General features: G+C 48.6%; 1 protein-coding gene across 2 annotated transcripts in view; it reads left to right on the top strand.

The window, feature by feature from the left end:
* FBN3 (fibrillin 3) overlaps positions 1-16,224 on the top strand; it is a 178,345-nt gene that overhangs the window by 46,368 nt on the left and 115,753 nt on the right. For both annotated transcript variants that reach the window (XM_061601743.1, XM_061601742.1), the window contains exons 6-9: positions 5,745-5,827; positions 7,230-7,328; positions 11,198-11,293; positions 12,100-12,195. In XM_061601743.1, coding sequence (XP_061457727.1) covers positions 5,745-5,827; positions 7,230-7,328; positions 11,198-11,293; positions 12,100-12,195 — 374 coding nt within the window. The remainder of the gene's footprint in view (positions 1-5,744; positions 5,828-7,229; positions 7,329-11,197; positions 11,294-12,099; positions 12,196-16,224) is intronic.

The raw sequence follows: 16,224 nt of genomic DNA, 5'->3' as shown, positions 1-16,224 counted from the left end.
CTGAAAACCAGTTGCCGGAAGCCTCAGGAGGGGAGAGTGTTCTTGCACTTGGGTCCTGCTTGCGGGCTTTCCTCAGGCACCTGGTTGGCCACTGTGAGAACAGGATGCTGGACTAGATGGGCCACTGGCCTGATCCAGCAGGCTCTTCTTATGTGCTTATGTTCTTTTGGAAAGTTTAAATATGGTAGAGTTGGCTTTAAATGCAAACTTAACTGAATGTCTCCCCCAGCTCAGAGTCTTCTGTTCTAAACCAGCCCCCTTAGTAAGGTGGGGGGAGGGGAATCCCAGCCAAGCGCATTAAAAGTTGCAGCATTTCCACGAAAGCAAGAGTGAAAGAGGCTGTTAGCTGGAGGTGCTGGAATTCGTTAAGAAAGCTGACAGTGTTTCTTGAGTTTCAGGAAGGGCCCTGAGCGTTCCATCCTTCCCAACAAAAGGCGAATGTTTGTCTTCCATTTGGCACTGAGAATTGAGGGAATTAGTGTGTCACATCGCCTAGCAAAGGAAAGGTGTGGGATTTCCTTCGCACACTTCTCACTTTTCCCGATGTCCTTCATGCTTACTTATGAGACAGCACCCACACCTGTGTTTTACTCTTTTATTTTCATGCCGTTAATCATCATTTCCTCCAAACCAGCGGTTTCCAAACTGTTTCATTCGGGCGGCATGTCCACACGGCAAATATTTATTTATTTATTTATTGCATTTGTATACTGCCCTATAGGCAAAGCTCTCTGGGCGGTTTACAACAATTAAAATCATTAAAAACAAAAATACAAATTTAAAAACACATTCATGTGGATTCATGTGGATTCAAGCCATTCTAGATGTCGCACTTCCTGACTTGGACTCCCTTCCTCTAGCTGTAATGGGCCAGGCCTCATCCACATTAACAATATCATGACACTCTTTCACCTTTCCTAGGACAGTCACTTGCCTATGTAAGCCAGGCGTAATCTAGTTCAGATGGCACTCTGCATGTGCTCAGATGCACACACGCTGGTTGTTACGTGTTTACGTCAGCAAGTTGCTATCGTGGGTGTCATGAGTGTAGAGCAGGAGGCCAGGAAACCTTTCTGTCAAGGGCCATGTTCTCTTGCAGGGTAACATGTAAGGCTGGGAGTGAGTGATGCACCCTTTTCTCTGTTCCCATTCCTTCTCTCTCTCTATCTCTCCACCGCTTCTTACTCTCTCTTTCTGCCAAATCCTGGTCTCTCTCAATGAGGACATGAGCACAATTGCCAGAAAGCTTATCTTGAGTGCACAGCCCAACCCTCCTCCTCCTCTGAAATCTGAGAGGCATTTAAAACAAAACAAGATCTCACTGGATCTTACATTATATACACAACAATGTGCCACTTTACATATGTACAAATGAGATGCGGTGCTAAGGGCCAACAACCTATTTCGGTAAACGTGTAGCTGACAAGTATATCTGGGTTTTTTCTTTATTTGATTGCATGTGCCAGGAAGCTCCTGATTTTCACCAGGGCCGCTGCACTGAGGGAGGGAGGGATTAGCTATTCCAGCCCCAGCCACGATCCAGATGCCAACAGCACCAATTTTCCATTATGGTCATGATCGATTGAGGATTAACCCTTCCCCATGCCTCTGTAAAGCAGTCCCAATTCAAACCAGGAGTTCAGAGGAGGGGGGGGAACCCAGCTGTAGTTGCTAACACTGCATTTAATGGAACGCATAGTTTGACCTTGAGCACATGGATGCAATTAGCATGGTTCGTTTTTATGGTTTAAAATGGCAGCCACAAGAAGATGTTGGGGAATGAGAATATCTTCAAGGGCTAATGGCAGATTTGTGACTGTGGCATGGGGGGGTCCCCCTCCCCCTCCTGCATCCCACAGCCGGTATTTAAATGGTGAAAACCAGACACGCTAATTTGCATTCGTGCAATCAGTCTTCCATCCTGCTTAGGCCACCGTGGAGGCCTGGAATCCGGACGGGGTGGACTGAGTGCCATGGAACTAGGCATGCCAGCTATCAGCTGTTTAGGGCATGTTTCGCCTAATATTAAAAACAGTTTTGTAGGCAGTGGTGACCAATGAGTACATTTTTTGCAAGCAATGTCTCAGAATAGAATTCATTTTTGTATGTTCTTTCCCACGAATGTACTCATTTTTGTGCAGGCTTTCCCCTAATATATGGATTTTTGGTTGGGTGGAGAACTGCGTTGCAAAAAAAGTACAAATGTCAGTGAATAGTTGTGTTTCGATTGTCATATTCCCCCCCCCCCGGAAAGTGCAAATTTGATAAATTACTGTTTAAATGTGAAGTGAGTTGAATTTCTCCCTCATCGCTATTTACGTCAAAAGGCAAGTTAGATATTTTGTAATGAAAATTGGAAATGCTTTTTCAGATGTTTTGTTTTAATATATTTTAAAGTCTGTTTTTAAGGTGTTTTATAATGTTTTTAACTTTTTAGGCTCCTTCTGGGAGGAAGGGTGGGATACAAATTTAATAAATAACAATAAAAACCACCACCACAGAATTTGGAGTGGTCATGTGAGACTGGATATAGCCAGAAGACAGGCCCAGAAGCTATCCCCATTTCCCGCAATCAGTCGTAATTCGGAAAGCATGAATTTGGTCCATTCATCTCTCAATATGAAGCATATTGAATTTCTGCCTCATTCCTATGTGCACATAGGCACATGCACAAAGGCACACAGTATGCAAGGCTAGCCAGGGCTGTGCATCCCTCAGATGGGTTTTTCCACACTTCAGGGTAGCTGAACCTGAACTGTATTTTACGTCATCAGTCTGCCACTATGGTTGTGTGAATTGTGCTGGCTGGAGTCACTAGGCCTTTTCCCGTTGTCAGGCAGGGAAGGAACGGATCAAAGTGGAAAGAGGTAGCAAATGAAGCACTTGGCATCACCCTCCCCTGTGTTTGGAGCACTCAATGGGTCAAGATGTCGCCCTTGTGCAAAGAACACACTGAGACAGCCTTGGTCGCCCTGTACGATGACCTATGTCGGGAAAGAGACAGAGGGAGTGTAACTCTGTTGATTCTCCTTGATCTCTCAGCGGCTTTTGATACCATCGACCATGGTATCCTTCTGGAGAGGCTCGCGGAGTTGGGAGTTGGAGGTACTGCTTGGCAGTGGTTCCGCTCCTACTTGGCGGGTCATCTCCAGAAGGTAGTGCTTGGGGAACATTGCTCGACACCGCGGGCTCTCCAATATGGGGTCCCGCAGGGGTCAGTTTTGTCCCCCCTGCTTTTTAATATCTACATGAAGCCGTTGGGAGAGGTCATCAGGAGTTTTGGAGTGCGTTGTCATCAGTATGCTGATGACACGCAGCTCTACTTCTCCTTTTCATCTTCTTCAGGTGAGGCTGTCGATTTGCTGAACCGTTGCCTGGCCACGACAATGGACTGGATGAGAGTTAACAAACTGAAGCTCAATCCAGACAAGTCTGAGATGCTGTTGGTGGACGGGTTCTCTGATCAGATGGTGGATATATACCCTGTCCTGGACGGGGTTACACTCCCCCTAAAGGACCGGGTTCATAGTCTGGGAGTCTTTTTAGACTCTTCCCTCTCACTTGAGGCTCAAGTAGCCTCAGTGGTTAGGAATGCGTTTTACCAACTTCGGTTGGTAGCCCAGCTACGTCCCTATTTGAGTAAAGAGGACCTTACATCAGTGGTACATGCTCTGGTAACCTCACGTTTGGATTACTGTAATGCGCTTTACGTAGGGCTACCTTTGAAGACAGTCCGGAAGCTACAACTAGTGCAAAATGCGGCGGCCAGATTGCTGACAAGGACCAAGCGGTCTGAGCATATAACACCTGTTCTGGCCAGCTTGCACTGGTTGCCAATATGTTTCTGGGCTAGATTCAAAGTGTTGGTATTAACCTACAAAGCCTTATACGGTGCGGGACCACGATACCTTGCGGAACGCCTCTTCCGATATGAACCGGCCCGTGCACTATGTTCTGCTACGAAGGCCCTCCTCCGGGTTCCAACTCACAGGGAGGCCCGGAGGGTGATGACAAGATCTAGGGCCTTCTCAGTGGTGGCCCCCGAACTATGGAACAGTCTCCCCGAGGAAGTACGCCTGGCGCCGACTCTGCTCTCCTTCCGGCGCCAGGTCAAAACCTTCCTATTCTCTGAAGCATTTTAAGTTACACTGATTTACTTTTAAAAATGTTTATTGGATTGGATTGTTGATTGTATTTTAGTATTATTTTGTTATTCATTGTATTTTTATGCTATTTTATGTTCACCGCCCAGAGAGCTATTGCTAGTCGGGCGGTATATAAATTTAATAAATAAATAAATAAACATCCCTCCAGGCTTGGAAAACCTGGGTCTTAAAATTCCAGGTGTGGTTCTCAAAGTTTGTTCCCTCCCACTGAAAAAAACAGGAGTTAAAATATTTGTGAGCATTCCATGATGACCCAGGCTTCTTGCCAATGCACTCTGGAGCCAGGCAGCTGATAGGCTATAAGCTGACTATCATATGCAGAAGATTTGGGACTCACAAACTTGAAGGAAAATTCGTCATTTGGTGCAATTTTGTCTTTAGCGCAATCAGTTCTAAAATGCTGAAGAATTATCATGAGGATTTTTTTTAAAAAAAGCAAATTGCAGAAATGTGCAGAGCAGAATTTAAGTTAGGGAAAATGAGAAAGGGAGAGAACAAACTTGGCAGATCTACTTTGCAAGTGTACAGTTTAAATGCTGGGAGGGGGTTGGGGGGACAGGGGTTATTGCTTTCTTTTTTAAAAACAATGGCATGAGGAAAGATCTATGATATTTGAAGGCATGCGTAAGTGACAGGGAGTGGAATCTGGCTGCTGCGTCCGTCCGTGTGTGGAGAGTCAGTGAGTGCTTTGGCGGGGTGGGCCATAGCGCTTTGATGTGCGGATCACGAAAGGCCCTGGCAGGAATGCGTGCCTTCTGATTAAAGGGCCTCTGTTTGTCCAGTGCAGATGTTCCATCTGCTGGGATGTGCGTGTGTGTCCGAGAGAGAGAACTCCCCTCCCCTGTTATAGCCAGCAACTCCAGCGCGCATAGCATAAACATATCACAGATGTATTGATACAAGAAGGAGCCCCGAGCAAAGGTACGCCTAAGTCTGATACGCAACCCACGTGAATGAGGGAGGGTACCCCGTTGCAACTGCCACAACTCCCTTCCAAGTGAATGTTTACAGGTTGCGCTGTACACATCTCGGCCCCAGGCACATTGGCTCAGACGTTAGTCCCACTGAGTTCAGTGAGATTTAGACCACGTTTATTTATTCACTTATTGCACTTGTATACCACTCTCTGGGCGGTTTACAGCAATCACACCATACATTTATTCCACTATTTTAGTTTGCTGTTTGGTTATTATGACGTTTATATCCCACCTTTCGTCCAAGGTGGCGTACAGACATGGCCCTCCCCGTCCTGATTTTGTCCTGACAACAACCCTGTGAGGTAGGTTAGGCTGGGAGACAGTGGCTAGCCCTAGGTCATCCAGGGAGCTTCATGGCCAAGAGGGGATTTGAACCCTAGTTCCCACCCTTGAGGACTGGGATCTTGTTTTAAGGAAGGGCCACAGCTTAGTGGCAGAGCATCTGTTTTGCGTGCCACAGGTCTCCAAGTCAGTGTAGACGACAGCAAGGCGGGTTGGGCATGCGAGCATCAACGCCACTGTCTCCTCCATCAGTGTGAATGGGTTTCTCAGCCATTTTGAGCAGAGGGTGGAGGTTCAATGGGTGCTTGTTGACTTTCAGGCCAAACGTCTGCGGATCCCGATTCCACTCTTACTGCTGTCCAGGATGGAAAACCCTCCCTGCTGGGAACCAGTGCATCGTCCGTGAGTATGAGCCAGTGGTGTGTCTCCTCCGGGAGAGGCATGGGGTGCCCTGTTGCGATTGGCGGCCTCTTTCTGCAGAGAGGGACACAGGTGCTCCAACCCGCCGGGAGGCCCAGAGCGACGTCTGCCTACAGCAGCAGCAGACAACCTGTGGCCCAGAGGCTGGCCTTCCGGCTAATCCACACAGCCCTTGACGTCATTTCGCATGGGTGGGAAGGAGCTGGAGAGGGAGGGGATGTTAGAGAGGGGGGTGGGTGTGAAGGGTTGGCAGGGAGAGAAAAATGCGTTGCAGGAAGAAAAGGGGAGCTCACTTTTGCTTCTGGCCTTGCCGCCCCCGCCAGCATTCATTTGACTGATTTTTTATTTAATTTGTATGCCACCCTTCCTCCCAGCAGGAGCCCAGGGCGGCAAACAAAGCGCTAAAAACACTTTAAAGCATCATAACAGCATGTGGCCCCCAGCAGATTGCCCCTAAGAGGATGTGGCCCTTGAAACAAAAGGTTTTCTGGTTGTGGTATAGTGGCAAGGGCCACCTCAGCAGTGCCCCCCTATATTTCTGGATCTCTGTCCCAAGGTAGGAGTGTGTGTGTGTGTGTGTTTTTGTGTGTGTGTTTTTGTGTGTGTACACACACACACACACACACACACACGTATAGCCCTGTCCAGTTTGGCTTCTAGAAGGGGCCTTGAAAACCCATTTGTTTGAAGCTGCTTTTCACTGTGAGGTGGGGCTGATCTTTTTTTTGCCTTTGTGTCTTGTTATTTAACAGTTAACATACCACCGCTAGTTTTTTTTTTTTTGTTTCCTTTTCTTTTTGATGTAGCTCCCAAATTGTTTTGTTTTAATAGCTTTCCTTTATTGGGGAAAGATTTTGGGTTGACTGCAGACCCGTCGGAAGATTTTGCCCTGAAAGGCGGCGTAGAAGTAAATTCTGCAACCGGAAAAGTTGATTCCGCAACTGCTCTTCATCTGGAGCTGTTGAAAGCTGGTCATGGGGTCAAGTTCTGAAGGTCCTCTGTTCAGAGTTAGAGTTTGAGTTGAAGCCCAATATAAGTTTGGCACGGTGCCGCCATGTCATGTGCACCAGCAGAGCTGCTAAGTTTGTCATGACCATTAACTTCAATGGGTCTTTGCTGAGTCGGACTAGCATTGGAGATCAGCTAGAGTGGTGTAGTGGTTAGAGCGGTGGACCTGGGAGGTCGGGTGAAATCCCCTCCACTCAGACCTGAAGCTCCCTGGGTGACCTTGGGCCAGTCACCATCTCTTAGCGTAACCTACCTTGCAGGGTTGTTGTGAGGATAAAAATGGGAAGAGGGTGAAGCACGTATGCCATCTCAACCTCCTTGGAGCAGTAGTACTAGTAGTGTCTTAATTCCTTCTCGCCTCCTCTTTCCCCAACAGCCATTTGCCGGAACTCTTGTGGTGATGGGTTTTGCTCACGCCCAAATATGTGCACGTGTTCCAATGGGCAACTGTCCCCCAACTGTGGCTCCGGAGCAGGTGAGAGAGGGGCTTTGTACACGTGGGTGGGCTGGAGGCCACTGAATTCTCTTGCTTGGCGTGGCTGGAATGTGCCCTGCTTGTACCACTGTAAGAGTCGGATTTGTTCCTCCACCTTGTTGTGCTCCTGGCCCATCCCACCACTGGTGTGCGGCCCCTGGGAAGCTTCCCGCGGTGGAATGCGGCTCTCAGGCTGAAAAGCATTCCCCATCCTCTCCCTATAGAGATTTTTAGAGTGCAGGAGACTCTAGAAGCTTGTTCGCTCTGGAAATGGGCATGTCAGTCTTTCTTGGTCAGGATCATTTCCACAAATGTTCACTTATGAGTCTGTTCTGTCTCATTCTTGAACCTAAGAGTTCTGCTGCATCAGGACAGTGGCCCATCACTCCAGCATCCTGCTTTCGCCGTGGCCAGCTAGATGTTCTTTATGGGAAGCCCACAAGCAGGACCTGAGCGCAAGAGCAACTCTCCCCTCCTGCAGTTTCCAGCAAGCGGGATGGGGAAGCATCCTGCCTTTGCCCATCAGGGCCAGTAGCCATGGCTAGCCTTCATTATTTCTCTAATCCTCTTTAAAGCCATCCAAGTTTGTGGCTGTCGCTGACTCTTATGGGTGCCAACTCCACAGTTTAACGATGTACTGTGTGAAGACAGCCTTTTCTGTTGTCTGTCCTGAGTCTTCTATTAATCTGAGAATATATACATATAGAAACATGTGCATTTGTTTTGAAACAGACAGGTCTGAGCACATTTCCTCCAAAAACCCACGTTTCTAGAAGTAATTCTCTCTCCGAATATCCATTTCTAAATGCATTTTGATTTTTTTTATAAAAAACTGAGCTGAAATCCATGCGTGTGCAAGCTGGTGGATTGGCTAACGTCCCTCCTGCACTATTCATTGGAAGCAGTATCGTGCCGGTTTAAACGGCCGTAGCTTCTCCGCTCAAAAGATTCCTGGGAACTGTAGTGTCTTCAGGGCGCTGAGAGTTGCTAGGAGACCCCTCACAGAGCTACAATTCTCAGAGTTCCCTGGAAAGAGGGATTTCTCATTTTTCCAATCTCAGATTTGGTTCTTCACGTTTCTGCAGCAGTTTGCATGTTTTTTAAAAATCCTCATGAAAATTCCTTTGCATTTTAGTGTCTTTTCTTCTACTGAACGCATTTTCGTAGGCAGTCTTGCCTAATGTTTTTGCAAGCAATTTCTCCGAATAGAATGCATTTTATATGTTATTGCCCCCTTAGATGTTCATATCTGCGCACATTTCCTCCCAATATATGCGTTTTTGTAAACCTTGTTTACTTGGAGAACTACGTCGCAAAATCAGCTGTGTTTCGGTTTTCAAATTGTTTCAGACAGTGCGCAATCAGTAGATTTGGTTTTAAATGGGGCCTGAGTTCTAATCCAAACATTTGTCCGAGAGATGCAGCTCAGGCCAGTTTACACTGGAATTAGCCAAGGTCAAATTCCTCAAGAACCCTCCTCACCCACTTCCGCTGAACATGCCTCTACTCTTTTGTTAATACTCCCTGCATTGGATGGAGAAGTGCGGTGAACCAGTGCGAGTTTGGAAGGATGGGTGTGTTTCAGTTCCCATGTTGCAGAACGCATCCATTTGATAGATTCGTCTTTACATGCAAACGGAACTGGATTTCTCCTAGTGGTGCCCATAATAAAAGAAGAAACTCAAATGCCCTCTCCTGGTGCAATGTGTAGCTTCTTTACGGCGCCCATTTCACTCTGATGGAGGCCCCAGATGTTAGCAATCTTCCCAACAATGTAAAGAATTTGAGCATGTGGAGGGAGGTGGGGTGAGGGGGCTGGATCTCCTGCATTCCAGTGGGCCCTATGGGTCGGTGGGGGCGGCGGGGAGGGATGTCAGATTTCACAAGGCCTTCTGGGTCTGCATCCGCCACGCAGCGCGAGGCAGATGGGGAGAGCGGAGTGCTGGTCTTGCTATCCTTGAACTTTGGAGAGGCTAGAAGAAATGCTGGAAAGACACGGGGCCAACCACGACTGTGCGATTCTGCCGGATATGGGACAAGCGTCGCATTGTGGTGGAATTTCTGCAAGACGTGGAAATGGCTGGGGCAGTTTTTCTGCCCTCCTCCCCCTCCTGGGTATTGTCAGTATTGCGCACACTGACTGGCAGCGACGGGAGTGCCTCCCAGCTCTACCTCCAGGCCAAAAAAACTCAAAGAATTTAGTGAAACAGATCCTCTGCCATCCCCCCCCTTATATTCCTGGTCAGGCGTCATAAGGAAAATGAACCACAAAGGGAGACCTGTGGATCAGCCCCCTACTCACGGGTAGCTCCACTGACAAGGAAGGAGATGGGAAACCCAGTGCCCTCAGATGTTGCGTGCAAAACAAATGCTCTCCCGCAGAGCTGTGCGCCTTCCCTTGATGTGAATGAACTAAGATTCCAGTCCTCACTGTTCCGAATGAAGGGCTGGTTGTAAATAGGGCACAAAGGGCTGTCTTATATTCAGTGAGACCACCAGCGCATTGAGCTCAATATTGCTTGGTGCACCAGCCTTCCCGAGCCTGTTGCTCTCGACGTTTGGACTAGAACTCCCGTCATTCTGAACCATCGGCCATGCTGGCTGGGGACTGACCCAACAGCTTCTAGAAGGCTACATGACTGAGCATGCAAAGCCACTTTAAAATGGAAAATGGAAACGGGCTGCCTTTAAGTTGATCCCGACTTCTGGAAACCCTACAAATAGGATTTTCATGGTAAGTGGTATTCAGAGGTGGTTCACCATTGCCTTCCTCTGAGGCTGAGAGGCAGTGACTGGCCCAAGGTCACCCAGGGAGCTTCATGGCTGTGTGGGGATTCGAACCTGGGTCTCCCAGGTCGTAGTACGACACTCTGACCACTTTAATGCTGGGTCAGATCATTGGCCTGTCTGTCTTGTCCCACGTTTTCTCCTCTGACTGGCATCGGTTCAACGGTGACCGGACAATCCTTTTCGGCCGCAATGGGAGGGCCTGGGCACAGTCCCTTGGGCTACATGCTGGGCAGGTGCTCTGTAGCTATTTCAGGAAAGGGCTGTAGCCCAGGGGCAGAGCATCTCCTGTCAGGCAGGTCCCAGGTTCCCTCTCCAAGGGCACCTCCAGGTAGCATTGGGAGAGGGGCCCCTGCCTGAAAGCCCAAAGAGCCCCTGCCTGTCTGTGTGGATCATTTTGGGTCTGATGGGCCAGTATAAGACTGGCTACAAGACAGCTTATCCTATGTGCCTATGTATGCCCAGCCCATGAGGGCTAGAATCTTGCCTTCGTGTTACCAGAAGCACCACAGCTCAGTGGCAGAGCCCCTGCTTTGCATGCAGAAGGTCCCGGGTTCAGTCCCCGTTGGCATCTCCAGATAGGGCTGGGAATGTCCCCTGCTGAAGCCAGCTTCTGCCAGTCGTGTAGGCAGCACTGAGTTAGATAGGCCAATGGGTCTGACTCTGTCTAAGGCCACTTCTTTTGCTTCTGGGTAAACCAGCCCTTTATTCAGAACCGCGAGATTGGGGACCTGTGTTTAATTTTAGGGAAGGGCTCATTGCAGAAGGTGCCCGGTTCGATCCGCAAAGAGAAGGAGGAGGCCCCTGCCTGAAAGCCAGGAGAGCCGCTGCTGCCAGTCAGTGTGGGCAATGCCGAGCTAGATGGACCGGTATTAGACTTGCCAGAGCTTCCTAAATCCCTAGTTGTGGCAGCCCATTCTTCAGGACCAGGAGAACCCAACTCACCTGACCCGAAGGCCCGTAGCTCAGGGATGGCACCCCTCTTCTGCGTGCAGAAGGCCCCTGGTTCACACTCTCCGCTGCTGCGTCCCGCCACCTGCGAAGCCCTCCTCGGTGACACTCTTCCCTGCTTCCCTCTCCAGTTCAGTCCTGCAACGTCAGATGCATGAACGGCGGCAGCTGCAGCGACGAGGCCTGCCTGTGCCAGAAAGGCTACACAGGGACCTACTGCGGCCAGCGTGAGTATGCCAAGGGAGGCGTTGCTGGCTTAAAAAAACAAAGGAGCAGGGATGGAAGCCCTCGCTCAGCAGTCGACCATCTGCCTTGCAGGCACAGACAGCAAGTCCTGCTTTGTCCATTTGCAGTTTCTTGGGTTCAAATGGACCCAAATTTTTCCTCCACAAAGCAGTAATGATATCTGCAAAGCCGGTCTGCACGATCCAGAGCTCACCTGCAAATTGAGAACTTCTCTCTATGAGCAGCTGATTGGCATGGACAGCAAGCGTCCTCTAAGCTCCCCATTATTCCTTTGTAACTGCATCTTTACCTACCCCACATCTGATATTGCATGCAGTGATAGGGTGTGGGGTAGGTGAGTGTAGTCTGGGGGAAATGGCCTCATGGGTCAAATCTAATCATGCCCACGGGCTTGAGGTTCCTTGCCTCTCCCTTGGCTCCTGAGCTGATCCAAGCAGATAAACAGATGAAAAAGGAGAAGTTTAAACCTCTGCAGCCAGCCCTGGGCTATGCTAGGAAGATAATTTCTGGTCGAGGGGCCTGCTTCTAACCACTACCCCGCACTGTCTCTCAGATAAGGCTCTCTACGTTTTTTATCCAGCTTCTTCCCCATTTGGGCGGATTCCTCAAAACACCATCCCATTTCCCCCCGTACTCTCAGCGGTCCTGAACTGCATCAACGAGGAGCAGAGCTGTTGGCTCGCCTCCTGATTCCCCATTGTAAGACAGCATTTCCTGGAGAGTCTTGCTTGATTCCGATCCAGCGCAGCCTCCCTCACCCCTCTCTCTTTCTCTCTCCCTCACACAGCTGTCTGCGAAAGCGGCTGCCAGAACGGAGGCCGGTGCATCGGGCCCAACCGCTGCGCCTGTGTTTACGGTTTCACGGGGCCCCAGTGCGACAGAGGTAGGCCACGATTTGACATCTTTGGCCCTTTTGCCTTCCTGTATTGCATCTGTGGCCTATGAACGTCGAGGCTCCTCGTCTCGACTCGTACTATGAAGTCAGCTAAATTCTACGCAGAGTAGACCCACTGAAATTAGTGGACATGTTTTCTTGGGGACGTTTGGGCTGCACTGATGATCTGGAGATAACAGGCGTTCATCTTTGGATGTGGGTGGATATTTTATGTTGCTAGGTGATTTTCCCCTCCCTGCCTTTGAATGAACACTTTGAGTCTTCCTAAATGTGTACTGCTGTAATGAACTCATTCTGTTTTGCATTTTTATCGTCCTGGGAATTCCTTCCAGACGCTCTTTGGGTATGTGAAGCGATATAAAAAATATAGTTAAGTAAAATAAGCTAATTTTCCTTGGGGCTGAAATGTTAGTGCTGCGTCGTATATCTCGCCCATAAACCTTGAGGCTCTGTGTAGTCAAAGGACTCGGGGTTGAATGCCACGAAGAGTAGACCTGCTGAAATTAATAGCCATGACTAATGGAGGCCCATTCGTTCCAGTGGCGCTACTCTGAGTAGAGCTTGTTTGGAGGCCACTCAAGTTTTACGGCTGTGCCAAGATGGCTTCTTGTAATTGTCCAAGAGAAACTCGCCGACTGTTTCTCGGGTGTGGAAGTTTTCCATCCTCTTCGATGCTTTGGCCTGAGCGTCGTTCCAAATATTAAGTATTATTTTAAAAATCTAATGCATCCGCCTCAATATATATCATAACGCACAAATGTTTGTGTGATTTAACGCAAAAAACCTCAACAAAGTGAAATGAGAATAAATTAAGGGTTATTCCTATATAAATTACTCAGATTAATATTGGATTAATCATTATTAATAACCTATCTTTGCTGTATCTCGATATCACACAGAATCAATCTGGTTTCTGTCTCCTAATTTTCTCTGCTGTCGAAACATTATGAACATTGCCTTGGCAATAAGTGTACATAACCGAGTGTAGTAATTGTACAAAGAGGAGAAGGCGATGTTCTTTTGAATGAATAAATGAATAAAATCAAGGGGTAAAAAGTTGCTCCTGGACTGTACCACGCCAAGCTTCAAGGGGAGGAGTGAATGTTTTTGACTGGTGGTATAAGTGACCTTGTTGGGGCACAGCTAAAAACCAAGTCACAAATATGGTTAGCCTGGACCATTCTCGCTCACCTCCTCAGTTTTGTTTCTATGCATCCATTCTCCTTGTAATTTGAAAGTGAAACAGTCGGGTAAAAACCTTTATTGCCATGGAAGTGGGGAAAAAATCGGAGTGGTCTTTCAGCCTGAACTGCCGGTAGAAGAACGGAATGCCTCCATGATTTTGTAGGGGTGCAGAGTGGCATTGCTTGGGGCAATAGGCAGAGATGGGGGACCTCAGGGCGGGGGCTTGATGTGCCCCCCCCGGCTTCTCTACCTGGCCTTCAGGACTAGGGATGGGGCAGGGGGAGAAATTCAGTGGTGTATCCATTTTTACGAGAAGCTTAGTTCTTCTTCGACCAATACTCAAATCAAAGCCCAGCCATCCTTCCAGATTCGCTCCTCTGAACTTTGCGATGCAGCTCTGCAACTAAGCAATGCACCTTTATTAATGTGCATAAAAATGCAAGTATTACTGAAAAATAACACACACACAAATGCATTAGGAGAAAGCGCTTACAAAAATGTGTATATTAGTCAAAACGGCATAGGAAAAAATCTTGTTTATCAGGATAAATTTTCCCTAACATGCTGGTGAAATTTCATGAGGATATTGTTTTGGAGGGGAAATCACAAATTGGTGTGGGAATGTGGAGAACTCAGTTTAAGATTGGGGGGAAATGAGAAACACAAACATAAATTGACTCTCCCCCAAGCCATGCCCCCTCACCAGCCACGCCCCCTTTCCACAGGCCACACCCCCTTTCCACAGGCCACACCCCTTCTCAGCTCTTGAGTGTTTTTTGCCTAGATGGATGAGTCCTTGAGCTTTGACCATGCCTCTTGCTTTCCTGGATGGAGGACAGAGAGAGGGATGTGTGAGTGTGTGTGTAGAAACTAGCCTGCTGTGCAAAGGGAAAAAATTTGCATTAGTTGCTCCGCCCACTTTTGCCTCTGGCTCTGCCCACTGCTGGCATGTGTCCCCAGGAAGGCTATGGCTGAAAAAGTTTCCACATCTCTGTTCTAGGCTTTAGCACCTCTATGATGACTCTCCCTCACTTGTGTACAGTAGGGCCCTGCTTCCCGGCGCTCCGCTAATGTGGCGGCTTTCCTCCCCTCTTTTAAAGCCGCTTTTGTGGCATTTGCACATCATTTTAGCGTGACGCGCCCCATTAAAGTCAATGGGGTTCCGCTTTATGGCGATTTCCGCTTTATGGTGGGGGTCCAGAACGGAACCCGCCGTATAAGCAGGCCCCTACTGTATTGCTTGGTATGGGAAGTTTGTTTTCTTACTTTATATCGCACCCTTCCTCCCAATAGGAGCACAGGGAGGCAAACAAAACCCTAAAAGCCACTCTAAAACATCTTGAAAACAGACTTTAAAACATATTAAAACAAAACATGTTTTAAAACATCTTTTTAAAAAAGCTTTAAAAACAGCTTAAAACAGCAATTCCAGCACAGACACAGATTGGGACAAAGGTCTCTACTTTTAAAAGGCTTGTTGAAAGAGGAAGGTCTTCAGTTATTTAAATTTATCTCCTGGCCTTCCTCCCAAAAGGAGCCCAGGGCAGAAAACAAGTTCTAAAACACTAACAACATCTTAAAGACAAAACATCGTAAAAACATATTTTAATTTACGTAAGATATTTCCAGCACCCCCCGAAACCTTACAGTTTATCTGGTTAAGCCAGATTGAACCCGACCGATGTTTGCGTTGCAAATTTGTTCTGAGGCTGCTTTCGCAATGCACAGTCACTTTCTGCCTCCCCAAGATCCTGGACACATGGCATGCATTGTTGCTTTGCACCAATCTTGTGTCTCGGCCACTCCGGAGAGATTCTTGTGATGTCCGAAAGACTTGAATCAAAAGTGCGTCTCTCTCTCTCTCTCTGAATGGATTTGGCCTCCTCCCAGAGCTGGAGATGAAATAAGCCTCACAGCTGTGTCTACACACACTGGCCGGCCTCTGCCAAAGCAAACAGGGTCCTCGCTGTGTGTGTGGAGAGATCTGCTACAGTTTCAAAGCCCCCTCTCCCTGCCAGGGATGGCCAGGCTCGCTTTGGGCTTCCAGCAAGGGAGCCCCAATATTTCTTCACAGTTTCCCCCTTCCTGGAGTCCCCCCTTGGGGGGCAGGCAGGAGGGAGGTCCCCTCCCTTTCCAGAGGATTTTGGGGCAGATGTCTAGATCCCCCACGCAGGAGGAGGGGGCCTGCAAATGCATCAGGGCTGGTGAAGTAACACTCAGCAGGACCACCTAAAGCAAGTGCTGGGATCTTTTTCGTTCCCCAAGGCCTAATTTGGCCCACCACGCCATTAGAAGACAGGATGAAAAATGGGGCCTTTGGGGTGGGGAGGGGGTGGTTTTGTGATGGGCTGGGAGGGGGAGAGTTAAAGCAGCGTGGATGGCTTCGAAAGAGGGTTCGACAAATTCATGGAGGAGGATAAGGCTATCCGTGGCTACTAGCCACTGTGGCTGTGATCTCCCTCCGCGGTCGGAGGCACGACACCTCTGTGTATCCGTCGCTGGTAGCCATCGGAGGGGAGCGTTGCTCTGCTGCTCGTGTCCAGGTTTCGGCCTTCCAGTTGGGGCATCTGGCTGGCCACTGTGAGGCTGGCCTGGACGGGGGGCACTTTGGCCTGATCCAGTGGGCTCTTCTGAAATCCGTGTGTTCTGTTCTTCAAGCAGAAACATCCGGGAGAAGCCTGCTGATTAGAGCAGGAAGAACCATTTCTTTTCTGTGTTGTGTCAGAGATGGGCACCTCCTTTGATGAACGCTTGAGCGGGGGGACGGGGGACTCTGCCAACTCATTGAAAAGCATAGAAGGAAATGTCTAGGTTGGGGTCTTGAAGCAGGGA

Source organism: Rhineura floridana, chromosome 18 (assembly GCF_030035675.1).
Source record: "Rhineura floridana isolate rRhiFlo1 chromosome 18, rRhiFlo1.hap2, whole genome shotgun sequence".
In the NCBI taxonomy this organism is placed as follows: domain Eukaryota; kingdom Metazoa; phylum Chordata; class Lepidosauria; order Squamata; family Rhineuridae; genus Rhineura; species Rhineura floridana.
Note: the sequence above shows the minus strand (reverse complement) of the source record. Positions and strands in the feature narration are given on the sequence as shown.